Genomic DNA, 20,489 nt, shown 5'->3' on the forward strand with positions numbered 1-20,489 from the left:
ACATAATATGGAAAGAGAAGTTAAGTAATGATAACATCTAAAAAAAAAAAAATAATAATATAAGAAAGAGTAAAAAGATTCACAATAAAAATAGCTTTTTTTCTAAAGATGTTACACAGCATGAAAATACAGGCAAAGTGATTCAAAGGTAAAAAAAAATATATAAAATGTATTTTTCTAGAAAGTACTGTTGCTACAATTTCAAAAAAAAAATGTCGAAGAAATCAAACGTTATGACATTTTATTTTGTAAGTGTACACAGGAAGTTACGTGCGTCGTTTCGGCTCACTTGACGTTGATGGAACAAAATTCACTCGCAGGCGTGTGGGAGGGAGGACGCCAACTTGGAAACACGGCGGAGCGAAACTCCCTCCAGTTGAAGCTTGAACTGGTCCAGCGGTCGGTTTGCTCTGAACGCAGGCAGACGGCGGCTACCCGGACCGGGCTGTAATGAACCACCGCAGCCGAAATCCGCACCAACACCTTGCGAGACACCTGGAAGTTCAAACTTCGCTGCAAACTTTCGCCGGGGCTCCTCAGTCTCAACTCGCCAAGCCGTTTTTTGTGTCTGCGGCTGGCCCGTGAACCGACGCGTCCGTCCCACATGTTCCTGCCTTGTTCCTGCTAGTCTCCGAAACAACCAGGTGGAGCAGGCCGCCTTGGCTGCCCCCCCGGGGAGCTGCGCAGGCAGCGGGCTTCAGTTTACCTGTACGCACACGGTGACGCACGGATCCCTTTTTTTTTTTTTCTTTTTTTTTTGACGCTCCCCTTTTTCGCGCTACGGCTCTCCCGTAGCCGCCGGAGAACAGTACCGGGGAGCCGCCGCCGAGCACCAGGACGGTCATGGACCTAGCAGGAGGGAGCCAGACCCGGCGGAGGGACGGCCGGAGGAACCCCCCGGTGGATGCGATGTACGCGGTTGGCTTTATTTGCCTCCAAGGTTGGTAACAAGCTACTGTACTCTCCGTTACGAGCAGCGCGCACTGCTCTACTTACGTCCAGGCTTTTAGACGGTGTACATAAAAAAAAAACCAAACATCCCCATTGAAGTGGACCCCGATTTTGACCTCCATGCTTCTAGGACGAAATAGCTGTTGCTGGTTGAAGTTGGTTCATTGTGGTGACTGACTGCTTTGTGAGCGCAACAGCAGAAATACTACCGAGGAGGAAAGTTACGGTTACAGCTGCTTGTCTTGTTCATTCATACAGAGGAACATTTTCTGTGCAGTTCACAGTTAAGGAAGTTTTAATTTGTTTGGGAGAGGGGGGGATCAAGGAGGAAGGGGGCACCCCTCCCCCAATGATCCCTGACCGTGGGGGTGGGAGGGGGGGGGACAACTGGCATTTTAAAAGTAAATGGCAGATTTTTTTTTTTTTTTTTTTTTTTTTTTTTCCAGGATTTCACAACATTTATTTGGAATTTGAAAGAATTTAAATACTTAAAAAAAAAAAAAAAAAAAAAAGTCCTGATTGGGGAAAATAGTTTGTTTTAAATAATTCATGCACAATATACCAACATGTTTGTTTACATATCTCTCCCAATGATACAGTGATTATGTTTCTGGTGTGGAAGGAGGGACTGGGTGGGATGATAGTGGGGCTGCCATACATCACTGAAGCAGCCCTGCCATGTCATTATGTATTCCCTGGAGTGCACTTCCAACCTCACACAACACACTGGATACGCCAGTTCTGATTATCATATTCATAACTGTTTGCCTCTCTGACCTCCAGCTTGGCATGCTTTTCATGGGTGCCATTCTCGTGCTGGGAGGGGGGGGCAGAGCAGTCCTGAGTTTGCAGCCTGTTTCACCCCCCCACCCCTAAAAAATGAACCTGATTGGACGCCCTCCCACATGGACGAAGCATCTCAAAGTTCATAACCTCCGCAGCAGAGATCCTTCCTAAGGTTGTGAAAGGAATGCTGTTATCCTGCCAAGGATCTGGCTCATTAACTCGCCGCTCATCATGTCAAAACTGACTCACTTTTATCTGATCTCCACAGATTGTGTTTGCCTGCGCCTTCAACACAGCTGCGATAGTCAAAGTGGCTGAAAAATTCCTTTAAGTTGAAGTGTGTCTGCCCCCCCCGTCCACCCCCGTCCCCCCCCCCCCCCCCCCCCCCCCCCTCCCTCCGGTCTCCTCATGGTGCCCGCTTTGGGATGAATGTGTCCTCTGTGTGCAGGCAGCAGGGGAGACGGAGGCTGCTGTGGGTTCGTGTTTATGAAATGTATGAATAGAGCCGAGCCAGGTACTGTCACGACAGCCCGGCTTCAGAAATGTCCTATTTAAAGAAAAGAAAAAAGAACCTGGCTCTCTGAATGTGTGAAGATCAGAAATGTGTGACTTTACTCCCCACATGAGTCTGTCCACACCAAACACGCCATGTTTGTTTCTGGAGGCTTGTTTGATCTGCTGGAACTGAATATTGTGCTCAAATATTTACCCACATCTTTTTCTCTTCTTTTTTTTTTTAGTTTTAATTTACAAAAAAATCACTCTTTTGTTCTTCCACTCTTTGCTTCTCTGTCGATCTGGTTTCTATTTGCGGATGATCGGTGACGTGGCGGCTTACTCAGAGGAGATGAAAGCCACTTCTGGGTTTAATGTCCACCATGTTAATGCTCTTCCTCCCCTCCGCCTGCCCCTTACTTCCTCCCCTCATCCCCGTCTTTGCCGTGTGTTTTTCATTGCCCCCTTCCTTCTCTGTTTCAATCTCGGCCACTGAAAGATTTATGATGGAGAGGAAAAAAAATGACTGGGCTTATTGCAGAGCAGCTGAGATAGATGTGAAATATTTAAGTAGCATCCTCACGCACTCATCTCTCCTCAGACCCTGGTCTTTGATCTCTACCTCATTGGCAGCTGCAGAAGATATGAATTCCAGGTCTCTTGCCACATTAATAATTTGGATGCTTCTGCAGGAAAAGAAAAGATTCACATCTAATGATGAAGATGTATCATCAAACTTCTTGATGTACGTCACGAGTAAACTCGCTTTTATTGACTTTGTTCGTTCTCTCTGCCTTCCGCAACATGCTGTAATAACACGATACTGTACCTGAACTGCAGGAGTAGAAACCACGCTGCATGTCATAGGGTTAGTGGAATGGATTTGTTGTTCTGTCCAAAGATGGATGGTGCTTGACCCACAAGGATACAGGGCGTCGGTGTAGTGCTGAAGCCCCCCCAGCGGTGGTTGCACAGAAGGTGCATGAAGCCGATCTGCAGCGCTCGTACCGTATCAGAAAAGAAACAATGAGGGCCTTTTCTCGGTGGTGTTTTGTTGGCACGACCACCTGCCGCTGCTTTATTCTAAAATCCATACGCTCGGCTCTTAATATCCCCGCTGTGCCCGAAGGCAGGGAGGCTGCACACCAGTCCTCCTCCTCTGAAAGGATGTCGATTTTAAATACACAGAAATAGATTGCGTGAAGTTTTTCTGTTTACTCTCAGATACACACTCGGGGGTTTACAGGCCTGTGTTTGAGTGTAATCATCATAATGAAATTGCACTGATGAATGTGTTTAGATAGATCGGAGTGGATTACAACACAGACCTTAGCATGATGATTGCGTTTGTGGTTTGATAAACTGCTGTAAATGCATTCCTCCGTCTTACAGTTTTCTCACATTAGACGGTTTAAAGGATGATTGTTTTGTTTTTCCTCGAAGCGTCTCTGGGTTTTTGATCTGAGCTTTGCTGGGCTGTTTTTTTCACCCCTCCAGTTAATTCTGATATCACGTTTGTTGTAGTGCAGCAAGGGTTGGAATATTGTATGAACATCTGCGGAGTCCATTACTAACATCTAAATCAATCCACTACAGCAGCCCTGCAACACACTGTACTGAATATTTCATCCCCCTTTGTTTAAGCTTCTAATGTTAATATGTTTCCAAGGCAACATAAAGCAGCCCTTAATGGCTGTAGTATATTTGAAGTATGGTTTGTGTTGGGCAACTAAAAAAAACTAAATTTAACTTTGAATGTTTTTTCCCCCTCCGTTTCAATATTGATTTTTTAAGAATCTCTATCAAATATCTGTTTTGACTCGACAAATAATAGATGATAACAGAAAAAAATAATTTATGCAAAACATTTTTCCGATATCACTACAGCTGCACCATGTGTTCACAATCACGAATAACAATTTGTTTTACCAAATATCTTGATGTCAATATTGTAGGATGACTATTGGTGCTTTTACAAAATATTTCCACAACGTTTTTGATCAATAATCATCAGTAATGTGGCTAGAATGTCTTTGATGGAGATTTTAAAACCCAGGAAAGACAACACCTATACCATATTATGATATCCAACACGCAAGACGATATCTAGTTTCATATCTCAATATTATATTGATATATTACCCGTCAGTGTTTTCTGGTGGACAAACTATGTAATGACAAGATGCAACAAAATCGTTCATATTTCTGTTCTGCAATTTCTCGTCATTTATCAGCCAACACATGTTGATGTCAATATATCTGTGATCAATATCTAAAGCTAATATTGGCCATGATTTCAGCCCAACCAGTTTATCAGTTTAAGTCTAGCGTATTACCGCAACAAAGCACCGAGTTCACCATTCAGACCTGCTCCTCAGTGTGTTTGTGAACATCAGAGAGTTTTTCTAGTGGCCCAAGTTGTGAGACCGGGGGAGGATTTCTCAAGGTCTCCTCCGGCTCCTGTTTCTGGTCATTTATCAGACGGTGTTTATTCAGTTTTAGGTGAAGATTTTTGAACTTGACAGTCCTCTTTTTTTTTTTTTTTTTTTTGCCCACTGTTTGGATGGAGGGCTCTTTTCCCAGGGGAGGATCTTCTTGCACTCCTTCAGAGGCTGCAGTCATGGCGGCCCACTCTCTCGTAGATTGGGGGTCCTTGTCATTTATAAATTGCCGCGGCTTCATCATCTCGGGTTTTCTGTCCTCCAGCCTGTGACCCTGAAATCGATATCGGCCTGCCGACTTTCAGGATGTTGAAGATTTTTGGAGCAGACCATCAAAGAGCCTTTTAGAGAAGCTAAGAGTGAAGCGTACAGATGTGGCTACAAGTAGATGTTTGGATGTTGATGTCAGTGAAAGCCAGTCACACAGAGTACAGTTTAGAAATTCAGAAGAACTTCCTTTTCTTTTTTTTGCTTATTTTTCTTATGAGAAATGAATTTAAAAGAAAAACGCTTCCTTCTTTTAGCTTTATTTTCTCTCTCGTGTCTTGCCAGCTTTTCTAAAACGTGTTGATTGGAATCATTTTGAACTTATGGATCAGTTGTTGCCACAAACGACCCTTAGGCCAGCCTGACGGAGCGATTAATGAAGGAAAAGATGGATACCATCGCTTTATAACGTGCTGTGTTGGCTCATATTTTCCAGGCTCTGACATAAAAGCGTTGGTATGCGTGTGTGTAGGAAGCGTACCTGCTGATTTGTGCAGGAAGACAGAATCTCCCGGACGCTTTCGGCTCGGACCGGAAAAATAACCACAGCTCGTAATGACCAGTGCTCCGTGCGGCCCTGCTGCCCCGTGTGATCAATAAAGCCAAATAAACAAAGCACTGTTAGGAACAGAGCTGCTTGCTTGAAATGATGATTACTGTACCTAATGACCCATGTATTTGTGTGTGTGTGTGTGTGTGTGTTGGCGCATGTGCTTGTGGTTTTGCTGGCTCTGCTGTTGGATCCTGTGGTTGTGATTGGAATCAGTAGATTTGCGTCTCTTTTTCCTTCTTTCCTGTCGGGTCGGTCTGCTGCCCCTCGTGGTTGCCAGTCTGGAAGGATCTCGGTTATTTATTGACTCTGTGCCTCCACAGCTCCGTCTCCTGTCTGAGTTGGAGGGGTGGCGAGCCTTCACCCCGACCCACCACCACCACCACCACCGCCGCCGCTGCTGCTGTTGACTTTGTTGTGTTGCACACAGCAAAAAAAAAATAAAAAAAAAAATGTTCTTTTGGTTTATGGTGTTTCCAATTACTTGCTGCCATGCTTCAGTGGGATACTATGCAAGAGGAGCTTTGCTGTTTACCATGGCTTTAGTCCTGAGATTCTCCCAGCCAAACATTTGATTTTTTAAAATAAATGTCCTAAGATATCTAATAATTCAAAACGGCATGCAGTGGTGAGTTGTCAGTGGACAGGAAATGATTCCAAAACTATTAAAAATATATACATTTAAAAAAACAAAAACAAAAAAACTCACTGCTATGATAGTGAGATGTCATCAAATAAGTGCCAGGAAACATTCCTGGTGAATGACTCTGTTACGTGACTGCTGTTCTCGCTATCACAGCAACAACAAGATACCTGCTGCTGCAAGAGAGAGTTGTAAAATCCTCCCCCCTAACATTACAGATGTGCAGGTTTTTGTTTTTTCCTCTGTCTGATTAAACACATGGAGCTACTTTGACTTGAGGCGGGAGGCTGTGGCTCAGTCGGCCCAGTGGGTTGCACACCAATCGGAAGGTTGGTGGTTCTATCCCCACCTCCTCCTGTCCACGTCCCTGAGCAAGACACTGAACCCCAAGGTGCGTGAATGTGCTCCTGATGGCAGCACCCTGCATGGCGCTCCTCCCTCGTTCAGCCACAGCGACCCCTCAGTAATGTGGCATTATTATTTTCTTATCAGATGCGGGGTCTGATATTTTCTGACCATCTTGAACCTCCACCGAATCCCTTCTGCGGTTGCTGAAATCACTTATCAGCTATTAGCGAGACCCCACGGGTTCATGTTCCCTTTAAAGGATAAATGCAAATGCTTTTACTAGTTTGACACTCTGCAGCTGTAACCCTCTCAGACAGTTGTAAATCCTCACGACAACTCTCTCCCTGCAGGGCAGGTGTGAGGCCCCGGTGAGGGGAAGCCAGGGAGTGAAACAAGATCCCTGTTTTGTTCCCACGTCGCTGCCAAAGCATGTGCAGCGACGCCGCCGCATTCAAATGCATCTGATTGAAACGTGCAGGAATGCCTAATTTGGCCTCAGCCCGTTTGAAGGGGGAGGGAGGGGGAAGAAAGGAGGGCAGGAGAGGAGAAAGGCGTCTGGCATGCCATTGCATAATCCCGGCAGCCATTAACTCTTTGTGTGCTGAGGCTGAATGAACTCATCATAGCAACAGGCCACAGGCAGAGTGACATCAGGCAGCTCTCAATCAGGCTGCAGCTCCTCCCTGCCACACCAGCAGATTCAAACAGGCTGACAAGGCCCTAGTGTTTAATGGCAAAGGAGTTCAGCTCTGTTTGATCTTCACATTATTGGGGTCAGCTGGCTACAACTGACCCTGCAGAGGGACCAGTCCCTGTTTGGTAATAATATAGTCTTTTTTTTTTCTTTTTTTTTTTTTTATCCGTGTTAATTTACTGTGTCATCCAGTTCATTGTTCTCTGTTGTGTTGGCCAGCGCTCCTCATTTTCCCATGTTCCCGCTGTGGGGTCGAAGCAGAGCTCAAGAGGCCACAGGAGGGCCAGGCTCTGTCTCCATGGCAGCCTGTACAGTGTTAACCTCCTGGTCCTGGTACCTGACTAAACCTGTGCAGCTGGGATTTGTTGCGTATTATTACGGAGCCAGCCTAATGTGTGTCTGAAGCTGGTGGCTTTATCAGGTCTTGGCGCAGGAAGCCTGAGAATGTTTCGGAGCCTCCCGGTTCCTTTGAATCGGCGCTCATACATTTTGGATGTAAACCAAGTGCCACAGTACTGCTGGTGTTCTCCCAGGCTTTGGAGCACTGGTGTATCTTTTCAGCTGCTCTCACAAAGAAGAATATCCCCACACAACTATATCTCCAGAGAGCTTTTTCTTTGATATTAGGCCCTGGAAAAAAAAAAAAAAATTAAGACTTTTTTTTGGGGGAATTACATTGTTTTATTTTTTTCTTAACAATTAACTAGAAGAAATGTTGACTTACCGTGATTGAACAGGGATGGCTCGTAGCTCAGGCATACCAGATCCATCAGGATTAAGTCTCTGCAAGCTGAAAACACTTGTTGCTAGTCTAAAAAAAATGTCTCTCGCAAACTAACTTTAGTCATATTGGTTTAATTTGGACAGTTTTACTTTTTCATCTGACTCCTCTGTCTGATCTTGCCTTGTTGTAGATGACCGCATGAGTTTAGAGAGCTATAGTTTAATAGCATTTTTTATGAAATACCTTTTTTTTCAAGTACACATTCACTCTTGGCTACTCTTAAGTGATCAGTATTCATATTGTGAAAATATAATTTTTTTTTTTTTTTTTTTTTTTTTTTTTTTTTTTTTTTTTAATTATTCTTTTTTTTTTGATTGGTTTCTTGCTAGCTGAAAAAAAGCAAACAATCCCTGCTGTGGAAACCTTGGCAATGAAACGCCCTAAATTCTTTGTTCTCATTGCTCTTCAACTGTATTTGGTCTGAATTATTGCATTTTCTTGTGGAAATCTTCTTTAACTGGCCTTTGGTGCCTTTGTTTACATCTTAAACCTCCAACCAATGTACTGCTCAACATAATATCATCTCTTGTGGTTTGTCTGAACAGAATACTCTTAGCTAGTAAATAAAGGTTTTATTTAATTGTATCAAACAGTGTAGTTCCTCTTTGAGCGTTGGTCATCACTCTCTCTATTGCCTCTTAAATTGCGTGCCATGCTAGTATGAAGTATATTTGAATTAGAGGCTTGGTACTTGACTTTGATGGCACCGACTGAATTAGCCTATACCACCGACTATCAGAAGGTAGATTTTCATTTAATAACAAATTTGAAATTGAGATAATAATATGTTCAGTAGTCGCATTACATTGGTGTGGTGTGGTGACATATCCCAGCTAATGTAATATGACTAAATGGTATTTAACCAAAGGAATAAGCAAGGTAGAAAATCAGGATGAAACTCCTGCACTTTCTATTTGTAGTTGTTCTGCGTGTTTGACACTGTGTACGTGTGAAAACTAGATTCATGTATAATCTTTATTGCTACTTCATTTTTAGGATTGAGTTCTGTTTTCTCTGTAATCAGCCTCTTGCAGTGAAGCCGGTTCAGTCGATTCATTTAATGGCTCCATAATCACCTCTGCTGACCTGAGGTCTGTCACGCAGCCGTGTCTGTCCATTGTACACCTCTCGTGATGCAGTGTTGTGTATTGGTAGGCAGTAATTGCCACCGCACAGAGAAGCTCATTACACAACAGGCTTTGTTGTCACGTGTGGTTTTTAATTGTGTTGAACAACCTCGGCAGCGTCGGCTCCATCTTGTTCCCCGCACTCGTACTCTGTTTCACCTTCCGTCCGCTCCTTTTCACTTCGTTCCACTTTCACAAACTATGCCAAATGCCGAATCCCTTTAAACCCCCGTCCTCCTTTCTGCTGTCCTCTCTCTGAACCTCCCCTTGAGTCTGCATTCAACCAGACTTGAGCGTTTTTTTAATCAGCTCTGACAGAGGGATGGCACAGCGCAGGCAGAATAACCGAGTATGTTTGCAGCGCGAGGAGGTTTTGGTAAACCTCTACATTTCTGCTCGATGTCTGGGAAGCGATTCTCCTGACAGGAACGGAGCTGAAATGAGCTCACAGCTGTGTTTTATTCAGAAAACTGCTTTGGGGAAGTTGTTACTGTAGCCAAACAAATTGTCTTTGTTTCCTGGGTCTGAAGTGATTTAAAGGAGTCTGGTTCTGGACTCTGCCTGGTCTCCTGCTGCCCAAAACACCTCCACAATATCTGACAGCTTGGTGTCATGTCAAGGGAAATTTGAGCCACTCATTTGTTTGGCAAGTTGCTTTCACCCAGTAACATCCATCCTTCCTCACTACTTTAGCTTTTATTGATTTATGGTGCAGCTCTTGCCTTTTTAAAAAAACATTTTTTTATAAAGATTAATTTCATTGTGTGTGTCGTGCAGCATATTTCACGAGGACTACTCGGACTGTTTTAGGCATTAAAAAGGTTTATTCTGGGTTTCCGTTGAGAATTTTAGTGCTCCACAATCTAAAAACTGTTTTTTAAAGGGATTTTCCACTCTGCCAAGAATACAAGTCTTGAGGGGGCAAACTTGATCCTTGTATTTTTAGGGATTGTTGTATACGAAAATAAAAAGGATACTGAATATCTGCATGTGCAGGAAAAACACCAGATGTTTACCATGTAGACTCAGTCTGTCCTTTTGAATTGCAAACTTGCAGAACTGTGTGAGTGGTAAGTTCTGAAAACATTGTACTCTTTTCTGCATAAAGCCCCATTATAATTTTCCACATCCAAGTTATTGGCTTCAGATCTCTTGTTTTGTTGGTGCAAAAACTCAAAAATATCAAATTTGCTCTCAAGTATGACAAAGAAAAACTTGAATTTATCTCCTTTGAGAAGGACGAGCATAAAAAAAATAAATAATTAGATTATCAAAAAATTTTGCATTTTAATGGTCAAAACCTTTGTTAATAATGTAACTGTTGTGATATTGCTCTGCACAGCATTACGCTGACCAGTTCCTTGTTGAAACTCGTACAACAAAGTATTATTATTTTGGCCCGTATAATGTACAACTGCTATGATCTCAGTGTGTCTGTTGACTTTGGGTGGAATGAAAAGGTAAATCCAGACGTTGCTATCAGAATCAGCTATGACCATCCTCAGTTAAGAGAGTGGAAAAACAACACACTGGTCGATGCCCACGGACGACAAAAACACAATACACACCAGGACAATAGGCCGCTTTGTGCAGGTGCAGCCAGCTGACACAACCTCGTTGGTTTGGGAGCGCGGGACGGTGTTTCCTGTCCTTATCTGCCGAGGTGACGACCGATAGAAATGCCCGTGTTGTGTCTGACAACTGACAATGGTCTTTCCCGCCTGTGCCAGATAGCAGAGGAAGTAGATGTTTTGTTGTGGCTTGTTTCCTGCTGGCGTTCGGTCAGAGCGGATGAGGATCTCCGCAGCGTCCTCCTCGTCCCCCTTGATGCAGCTTTGTGGCCTCGTCCAGGTTAGGACCCGGACACAGGGTCATGGTCGTGTCTTTCCTCACTGTGCACCATGTGGTCGGGGGTCGCGCGTGTGTGTGTTTGTGTGTGTGTTGTCAGGATGGAGGGAAAAGGCTGCAGTCTCCCTGAGGGTCTGGACAACAGCCGTGGCAGGAGAGGGCTGACAGGGCTGACGGCTGTTTGGCTGTTGACTTCCTGCGGTGCAGATGGGGACCTCGAAGCTGCTGAACACACGGGGCGTTTACTGCCACTGGAATTTTAAGAATACGTAAACACAGACAGTACAAAAGGCTTTTTTGTGCGTGCGTGTCTTAGTTTGGTATATGCATGTGGAATGTGCACCTGTGACGCATCTGTCTCTGTCTTTTCATAGCAAGTTCTTTATTTGTCCTGGTGTGGATTATCATTACGGACTCTGCAGGAAACCAGACAACAACCTAAGTTAGACCTGATTCAATATGTTTCTCGAGAGAGAAGTGGGTCAGTGTAGCTCTGCGTAACTGCAGACCCATGAATTTCCAAACACTTGGCTCCTTTTTTTAATTCATCCTTCGCTCTGTCTCGTTCTTCCACATGACTGATGATGCGTCACCGTGGGATACAAGTTTGAGTGAGCTTATCGCTGCATGACAAAAATTTGCAAATTACGTTTTGCACAGAAAAAATACAAGGCACGGCCATGTAATGAAATCGAATAAAGTCTTCGACCTTCTTTGTGGCCCTCAACAGACAAAAGGTTTATTTAGCAAGAGTGTCATTTGTTCATTTTGCATGTCTCCCCAGATTCACACCGTCACACTAATTTAGCAGTTAAATGCAAAAAGCTTGTTGTCACTTTTGTGGTGTGATACACTGACTTCCACTATACATACAAAATAGTGTATGCTCTTCAGTAGAGCTGCATTGGATGATTAATTGATTACTTGATGGTTGAATATTAGTCACCAACTATTTGTTTTGAGTCATTTTTTTTTAATGGTGAGATGCTAAAATTCTCAGATTCCAAATTTGTAAAAATGTTCTTGGTCCTTCCTTCCTATATGATAATGAAGCTTCTTTTCCGTTGCCGATCTCGGCTCGGCTCAATTCACTTTGTTTTTTTCCGTATCCGGCAGAAGTTGTGGATAGTGGTACCATTTTTAGCGTCACCTCCGTCGAGGTTCAAAGGGAGCTGAGCTGATATTAAGCGTGACATGAAAACATTGCAGATCACTGATTGGTCAGAAAGAATCCGCTATTGAAACTAGCTGAATTACTTTTTATTTACTGAATTAATGGCCCTTAAAACAAGGCTCTGGTCAGTAGAGTAGGTCCAGACGTTCTTCTGTTTGGTTGCTGACGAAAGGATCCACCGAATGTGTTACGTTGATGATGACGTCACAATAGCTCTACGTGCTGTTGCCAGAGTAACGGCTTTACTTTGAGGGTACTCTTTGCTGTGGAAATTGTAATTCATAAGTCCCGGGTACCCAAACTGAGTGGAGTAGAGCCGGTTACAGGAAGTGAAGAAGGGGCTTAAACTGAATATCTTTTGGTTGTGGATCGTCAGTTGTGACAAAACAAAACATTTTCAGTTGCAACTTAGTCTTTGGGAAATTGTTCACCATTTTCTGACACTTTAAAGACCAAACAGTTAATCGATTAATCAAGAAAATAGTTAATAGATGAATAAAAGCAATCATTTTTTGTTGCCTTACTCTTGAGGACGCTCTGACCCGTATCGCTCTCTATCAGTTTCCCTTTGACCTACATAGGATCAGGTACAGATGATGTATGCTCCATAGGTTCTGACAAATGATCCACTTTGCATGACACCATACTGTTGAACAGTATCTGCTGTCCTCCTCTGTCTTTGTGTGGTCTAATCTTTTTGTATCATACTGTCAACCATTATTCAGAGATGGAGTCTGTGTATTTCTGCCCGTTGCGTTTTTGCACCATGACTTCACCGGGGCTTCTTTCATCTCTCTGTGGATGGTTTCCAGGCAGACGTCTTACTCTGCCTTTTGTGTGTTACCACCCCACTCCCCCTCTGCCTCCCCTGTCCTGTCATTTCGGACGAAGCAAAGAAAAGGTTGCAGTGAAAGCTACACCTCTGCCTCCCCTGCAACCTACCAGGTCCATCTTAAAACGAGGTCAGATGACACACGAGCCCTCGCTGAACCTCCTTTGCTATTCCTCCCTCACGCTCGGTGGGCATTCACATCGATGGCGGCTTGCTGTGAAGGGATAAAGAATCTCCTCCGACCCTGAAAGAGCTCCGCACGCTCAGTTTTGTGCTTTTTTTTTTTTTTTGTTTTTGAAATGTCGTGTTTGAACTGCATGCGCCTTGAGTGACAATCAAATACGCCTGGCTGCATTCCTCACCTCCAGATACAAGTCAAACGGGAAAAAAACTGTCAAAAGGTAGCTGGAGTATTTCCCTGTCATGTTCCTTTTTAGACAATAACAGTCTCCTTGAAATGTCCCAACCGTAGCCACTTAACTGTGATTAATACGACACCTGAAGGAGAAAAATGTGTCAACTTTCCACTGAAATGATCTCGTTTCCAAATCTGCTACGCTTTAATTTGATTCCTTAAAATCTTACGGAGGGAGTAAATGGCTACATCCTGATGACATCTTTACATCAGCTTCACTTATTAGAAACGCAAGGTTCAGATTTTCAATCGGCCGGAGATAAACTTGACAACACCTCCCAGAAAAGAGGCTGGTCATGAATTAAACAGGCCCGACTATTCATAGACACTTGCACAAATGTTTCTCATCTCTTACAAGAGAGAGAGTTGGATGTCCTGCAGCTTTTCCTCCACCCTCCCTCCTCCTTTGTTTGATCTTTTTTTCTTTCTTTTTCTTTCTGGCACTGTAACTCTTTCTGAAACTATGTGCCTGTTCAAAAGGCATTAAACATGAGCGAGATCCCCAGAGCGATGAAACGGTGAGAGACGTTCACAGAATATGCTGAGTGTATTAAAGCCATACAACGGGCCCACAAGAGCTGTTGGCCCCTGCACCCTGTTTCCTTCTGTAAACACTCAAACTCAGGTCAGCTATTCTGAGGTTGGGGATTCTCTAAAGTCTGTGTATTTCCTCAGGTCATTTCTTTGTGCACGATTTTCTGGTAAATGTTGGGTTTACTTTGGAAATATGACTATTATTACATAAATGTTCCAGTGCACTTGGCCTCTGTTTTTACGCCTAAAGGGAGCGTGTTTGGCTGATTGTGAACAACTATAAAATGCACGCAGTGGTGTCGCATACAGTATAATATGTATTAATCATTAGGGCTGGGATGATGTGCTAATCTTGCAGTTCAGTACTATCACAATACTTGAATGCTAATTCTACATGTTCTGTGTTTTTTGAATATTGCCGATTCTTTGTTATGATTTATTACACTTTTTGTTTACTTTTTATGAACACTACACCATGGGAAGAACTTCTACATATTATGTATATTATGAGTCATATTTCCAAAACAATACATATCACTTGTCAGTTAGTCTTTGAGTTTTATTTCAGCAGCATCATAAACCCTTTTCCTGTGTTTTACAGCCATGTTAACTTCAAGTCTATCATTAGGAGAAACGCTTAATAAGTCAGTAGTCATTGGTTAATACTGGCCTAAAGGGCTGTTGTAATAAAATGAATTAAAGGGTTATTAGGATGGTAAATGAATTACTGGTATAATAACATCAAAGCGGAATCACTTGTGCTTTTATTCTGAGACGCTCGACTCGGTCTGGAAGTGTTGATGTTGCAGCTTCCAAGTCGGTCAACAACAGTTATTGTTTGCAGTTAACAGAAAGTTGAACTGATACTGGACAGATATTTAACTGATATTAAGATTTATTCGCTGTGAGCAGGAAACTGAACACACTAGCAGCTCTCCGGTTCACTTTGTTCACGTGCTGATGCTAACAGGCTAACCAGCCAGCTGTGAGCTGCTCACTTTTAGCTCCGTGTTAACTGTAAACATCTATTTTGGAGACCGTATATAGATTTAAATATCCTACAATTAATAGTCGAGGCACTTTGTAATTATATTTCTTTCATAAGAATGTGCCAAAATAATGCACAGACATTAACATAAATATATATTTAGCTTTTTCTCTTAGTTAGAGTTCCAACTAAGGGGGACGTTTTAGTTTTTTTCTCCAAACTAAATTAGGAAGAACCTTTAATCAGCACATCAAAAACTTGACAGACACAAATAAGTGACTTAAGCTGCCTCCTCTTTTATTCTCATGTTACAGATAGAAATCACAGTGAAAGGTTTACAGCCGACGGTATTTTTGATGGCTCTGTACTGTTGGCTGGTTAGTCCATAAAAACCGGACAACAGTTAACTGTCTCCTTCTAAAAATGTCCTAATGAAAACTTAAATGTCAGGCGGGAGTGTGTGGTAATTTGGGCAGCTGGAGGACATCAGGCCATGAGGGACAGGAGGTTAGAGGGTCAAAGAGAAACCCCCTCCCCAGCTCAGGTTTCAACGCAGATGGACTCTTAACAAGCATTAACCGGACCCAGAGTGAGGAAGAGACGCAGGTTTGAAGCCACTGCGGATGGAAGTGTGAGCTCCCGAGTGCATCGCTGGCGGTTGAAAAGTGTAATGAAGGATTAAAGGTCAGGGACACAGAGGATCCATTTGCTCCAGATTCACTTTGTTTCACAAATGGCTCCCTCAAAGGTTACATTTTTGTCAGTAGGTACGTGAGTAGACTTGCTACAGATTTAAAATGCGCTGCAAAAACTCATTCCAGCTGTGAAGTGATGATTGGAGGGGGATTTTGCTGGCCTTGTTCAAGGACACCCCCCCCCAGTGTGCACAGTACTGTCCTGAAACACGAAGGGAAAAAACGCCTATGTGCTTTGGAGGGAAGCGGACAAAGACCTCTGCCGGTCACCCTGTCCACCGAGGCGATGGCCCTTTCGACCCTCGCCAGCTCGATCCTGTGATGCTGATGTGATTTTCTCTGTAGGTCATCATGTGATGTGACAGTGCCAGCGCCTCTCCTTCCATGCTCTCAGTTGAATTGATTAAATAACGCTCTTAGCTATCATCAGCCTCGCATGCTGCATCTAATCCCAGCGAAACAAGTACATTTAAACTTCCAGGCAGGAAATCCTGAAAGGTCTTAAATCGTATACTTTTCCATGATTTATTTGCAGTCTTGATATCCTTAAGAACATATTTTTGTGGATTTAAGTACACAAAACCATCTCGGTATCGTTTTATTTCTCTTAAGCTTCTATCCAAAGCTCTACCAAGCACAGCCTGTCTTGTGTCTTTGTCTCGATATCTTGATATTGATATTGTATCTGCACATTGATATCAATGACCCCCTCCTCTGATTAGCTGACCCCTTCATGATTGATGCACGTCCAGGCCAACCACAGGTTTGTAGCTTTCTATCTCTGTGATGAAATGAGCGCTTGACGTTTTCTTATGCATAAAAGGTCGGACAGTAGATCGTGCGGAGGGCGGAGCTATGACATCAGCATGAGTTTGTGGCTTCACAAACTTAAGTCCAAATGGCACAGTTGCTGAATACGAGCGGGGTGCATTTCTCTGTGGACTGAGGATTTTGACAGTATTTACGTAGCACCTATATTTGTTTTATTTTAAGAAATGGAAGTCTGAATTCATGTAATATTTAACTGAAGCCTCGTTTTTGGTGTCCCAATGAGACAGTGAACTTTGTAGTTACAGGCTCGTAAATGATAGGACTAGGTTTTTTTTTTATATATATGTATGAAGCTGCATGAGTTTTCTTGTCATAAGTAAAAAGAGAACATACTGTAACTAAATGTGTGCTGTGTCTGTAAATGTAAAACCCTGATTTTAAGTTGTCAATCACATATACAATACGTGCGAAGTCCTACAATTCTGCTTGAACTTTTCACTTTAAGGCCGACATGAAAATCATGGATTTTTGATGAGCTTAATCCAGATGTACATCTGTTATTAGGGCTGTTTTTCAGCTTTCTCTGCAGTTTTATTGTAGGAATCGTAAACTGACACTCGCACATGTTGTTGACAGTTACATTTGCTGGTGGTATACTGCCATTTTTTTTTTTTTTTTTATGAGCTGAATATGATTGAGTGACCTCGTAGTGAGTCAAACTTCAACAGCTTAACATTTTTCTGCATGTATGCCTGCAGGGAAAACGATTCACAGAAACTTGTGGTGTGTCTGATGTCCCCTTTAAAGGTCTGTTTTATGAACATGGGCTGCTTTAAGGTGGCTAACTCCTGAGGTCACCCTGCGCTCTAGATTCCTCTAGATGTTGTGTGGCCGAGAACAAGTGGTTCTTTTTAAATGTGAGCCGGAGAGAAAATAGCGGTAATTGAATGTGAAACCATATGCTTCTTATTTGGTGAAAATCCCGTTCTTTTTTTTTTTTTTTTTTTTTTTTTTTGTGTTTTCCATCTTGTTAAATGTAGTGTTGCCAGACTACTCAGTACATGCCATAAACAATGGCCCATTAATGATGGCATATGACTGTATGACCAGTTATGGAAGAAGCTTTGAGCAATTTAATGTAAAGCATTCAGATATATATATATATATATATTTTTTTTCCACTTTATAAATTAAACCTGTGCGTTTTTCTTCTTTGAGGCTCTTTTATTTTCCTTGACTCGTTCACTGAGTTTTACTCTAGACGCGCTGTACAAATGATATATGAGAATTAAATTCCATGCTAATAATTTTCATGGGATTTCAGGCCTGCAGCACATGACCTTATCAGACCTCGGCATTCTGCATTTTAACTTTGTTATCTGACTTTGAAAGACAACAAGAGCATCGTTGACTGTTTGTCCTCAAACAGCAGCACTTTACTTGCAATGTCATTTTCTTTTAACTTGATTAACACGCATAGCAGCAAGCAGGTGGGGTGCATGAATGTGAAATATACGGCAGGTATTCGAGGAGACGCAGCTCAAGTGTTGCTGATTGTTTTGGCTTCAGTCCAGCAGAGCTCTGCTAATCCAAAAGAAATAAAGGCTCAACTGCAAAATAAACGAAACATTACATGTACTATTTTTCAGACAGCCTGTAAATTTTTTTCCCCCCCTTTACGTTCAAACTTGTTAAAGAAACACTTTGATCTTTCAAGGAGTTTGCTCTTAATATAGTAGAGGGAAGAGGTGGCTTTTGGTAAAAGTAGTCGTATTAAGTTACAGGGCGCTGATATTTTTCTTCATTTCGGCAATTAGTGGCAGTCTCGCCAGAAAGGTATTTTCATGGATTCATAGCAGTGCGGGGAGGTTGGGTGTGCCTTCAGACATTCAGGAGTGAAGTTAAGCTGCAGGATCAGTGGCTCTTTGTTAGAAAATGTGTATTCTGACTCTCAGTTGTATAAGCAACAGTCCCCCCATACTCATAAAGCCTGACCTGGGGTGTGAAACATGTTGGCCGAAGCTGGAGCTTTATGATCAAAGGTCAAGACATACGTTTTAACCTTCGGTCTGGAAACACTGGGACTTCTGTATGATGTGACCTCTCACCTTTAAACACGGCAAATCTGCTCCTTCCAGTGTCATTATCTGATTATCCCCAGTATGTAATTTTGTACAGGAAACTCCATCTTAACCAGCTGCAGCCATGTTGTGTATTTAATAAGATTTAAAATCCTGACAAATTGTCACTTTTCTCTAAACAGTCTCAGCTGCTCTACATTGTCTGTTTACTCAGACAAAAGCCGAACTGTGGCGGTGTTGATAACTCTCAGGATGTAAATTCTTTCCTTCTTTGTGCAATGAGGCAAAAGTCTCCACAGAAAATACAGTTAATCCAAACGTCGGCGAACTTTACAGCACGCTGACGCAGTGGCCATCAACAGCTCCTTGACCCATCTCTTTCTGTTTGTGTGAAACTCAAACAAACTGTGCGTCACCTTGCATACCTCCACACAGTGTGATTGAGGTTTTTTTTTTTTTTGTCCACACTATCAACAAAATGCTTCATTGTCAGGGTGAAGCAGACAGAGCAGAGGTAATTTAGGTGGCATCGACTCGCTGTGCAACCAACAACAGAGAAGCTCCTCCGAGCTCCATCCGCCCTTAGCCTCTCCTCTGCAGTGCAGCTTTTCAACATGGAGGTGTGAGACGGGGAGCAGGCAGAAAAACAGGTTCCCGGTGATAAATAGCAGGTTGGAAAGTGTCTCCTTTCTGACAGAGGATCGGCCTTTGTCTTGAAATGCGAGCTGCCTCTGTGCTGCCACTGCCAGCTTCTCAGGGGCTCTGACTTTCAATGGGGCAGGAGGAGAGGGGTGGAGGGAGGAGAGGCAGATTTACGTTACAGGGGGATGCCTCGCAGTGACATGGGGGGATAAAAAGATTTGAGTGGCTGTTGCTGTCTGTTAAAGGGGATTACCATTTAATTAGAGCCGTGGTCAAGGATATTCCAATCAGTGTATTTCAACAGGAAGAGCCGTCTCCATGTGTCCAGTGCTCAAACTTTTAATATCATCAAGTCAATAATAAAAAAAAAACAGCTAAAGTATTTCCACATCCTCGTGTTACAAATATACCAATTTTAGCTCCAACTTTAATTTGATTTTCTCTTTGTGTGGGGGACAGATGAGTGATTTTTCAACCACCAGCTGCATGCTGAACCTTAATTTAGGGAATTTTGAATGTAGAGCTGAAATACTTGTATTAAAAGCTTTGTAATTGTTCACTGTGGCAGCTGTTGACCTTAAAATTTGCAGTTCTCACCCAAATTTATGAGCAATTCAGTTTCGTTTGATGTCTGTGAAACACTGCAGCTATTCTCTGAGTCAGAATTCCCCTTTAAATACACTTTACTAATCGAAAGACATGACACAGATGAAAGGGCCGGAAACATTTCCTGCCTTCTTCTTTCAAACAGTTACTACATCTTATGAGAAACTGGAAATTCCAGCGACGTAAGAACCTCATCTTTCAGTCGGGAGATGTACTCCCTTTAATGGTTGAGTGTACAAAGCGGAAAGGTCCATTAGAGCTGCCAGCCGAGACACTGTATGTCCAGTCTTAACATTTTATAATGAGGTCCTTATTCTGTGGGTCTCTCTTCGCTTGTTTAAATGAAGTGTTTCACCAGGGAGTCGCTGACCTTTCATGTATGGGATCTGGGGTTTGAGTGACCCTGTCTTGGCTCATCTCTTCCTGCCCCTTGTACGCCGTGTCCTCAAGTGTGATACATGCTTGTGTGTGGACAAGGTTGGTTTATTTGGAGGTTGGGTACCCAGCATCCCTTTACACGGGTCACCGATCACGCTTTAGTGCACCCCTCTGACACTGATTCAAACTCTGCATTGCTCAAAACTCCAGCAAACACTCGCATGACATCCACGGTGGAGGGAAACGGAGTGCTTCAGATCTTGTTTCCTTGGAATAAAGCCTACAGGACTAGTGTGTAATGTCAGGTGATGGATGCAGTCCATCTAATCCGCCCCCTGTATTGTCATTGATGGATGCGGATGACTGCCGAGGAGATTGTGTGGGATCATTACCGTTGCTCCAACTGTCAAGAGTGCCTGGACTCGCACCTTTAGTGGTC

General features: G+C 43.0%; 1 protein-coding gene across 1 annotated transcript in view; it reads left to right on the forward strand.

Annotated features, from left to right (window-relative positions):
- Positions 1 to 312: 312 nt before the first annotated feature.
- Positions 313 to 20,489, forward strand: part of ptk7b (protein tyrosine kinase 7b) — a 73,933-nt gene continuing 53,756 nt past the window's right edge. Inside the window, exon 1 of the mRNA XM_069145082.1 lies at positions 313 to 940. Coding sequence (XP_069001183.1) covers positions 844 to 940 — 97 coding nt within the window. The 5' untranslated portion in view covers positions 313 to 843. The remainder of the gene's footprint in view (positions 941 to 20,489) is intronic.

This window comes from Embiotoca jacksoni, unplaced genomic scaffold (assembly GCF_022577435.1).
Source record: "Embiotoca jacksoni isolate LCO1_2020_lvr unplaced genomic scaffold, fEmbJac1.0.p SCAF_12, whole genome shotgun sequence".
Lineage (NCBI taxonomy): Eukaryota > Metazoa > Chordata > Actinopteri > Embiotocidae > Embiotoca > Embiotoca jacksoni.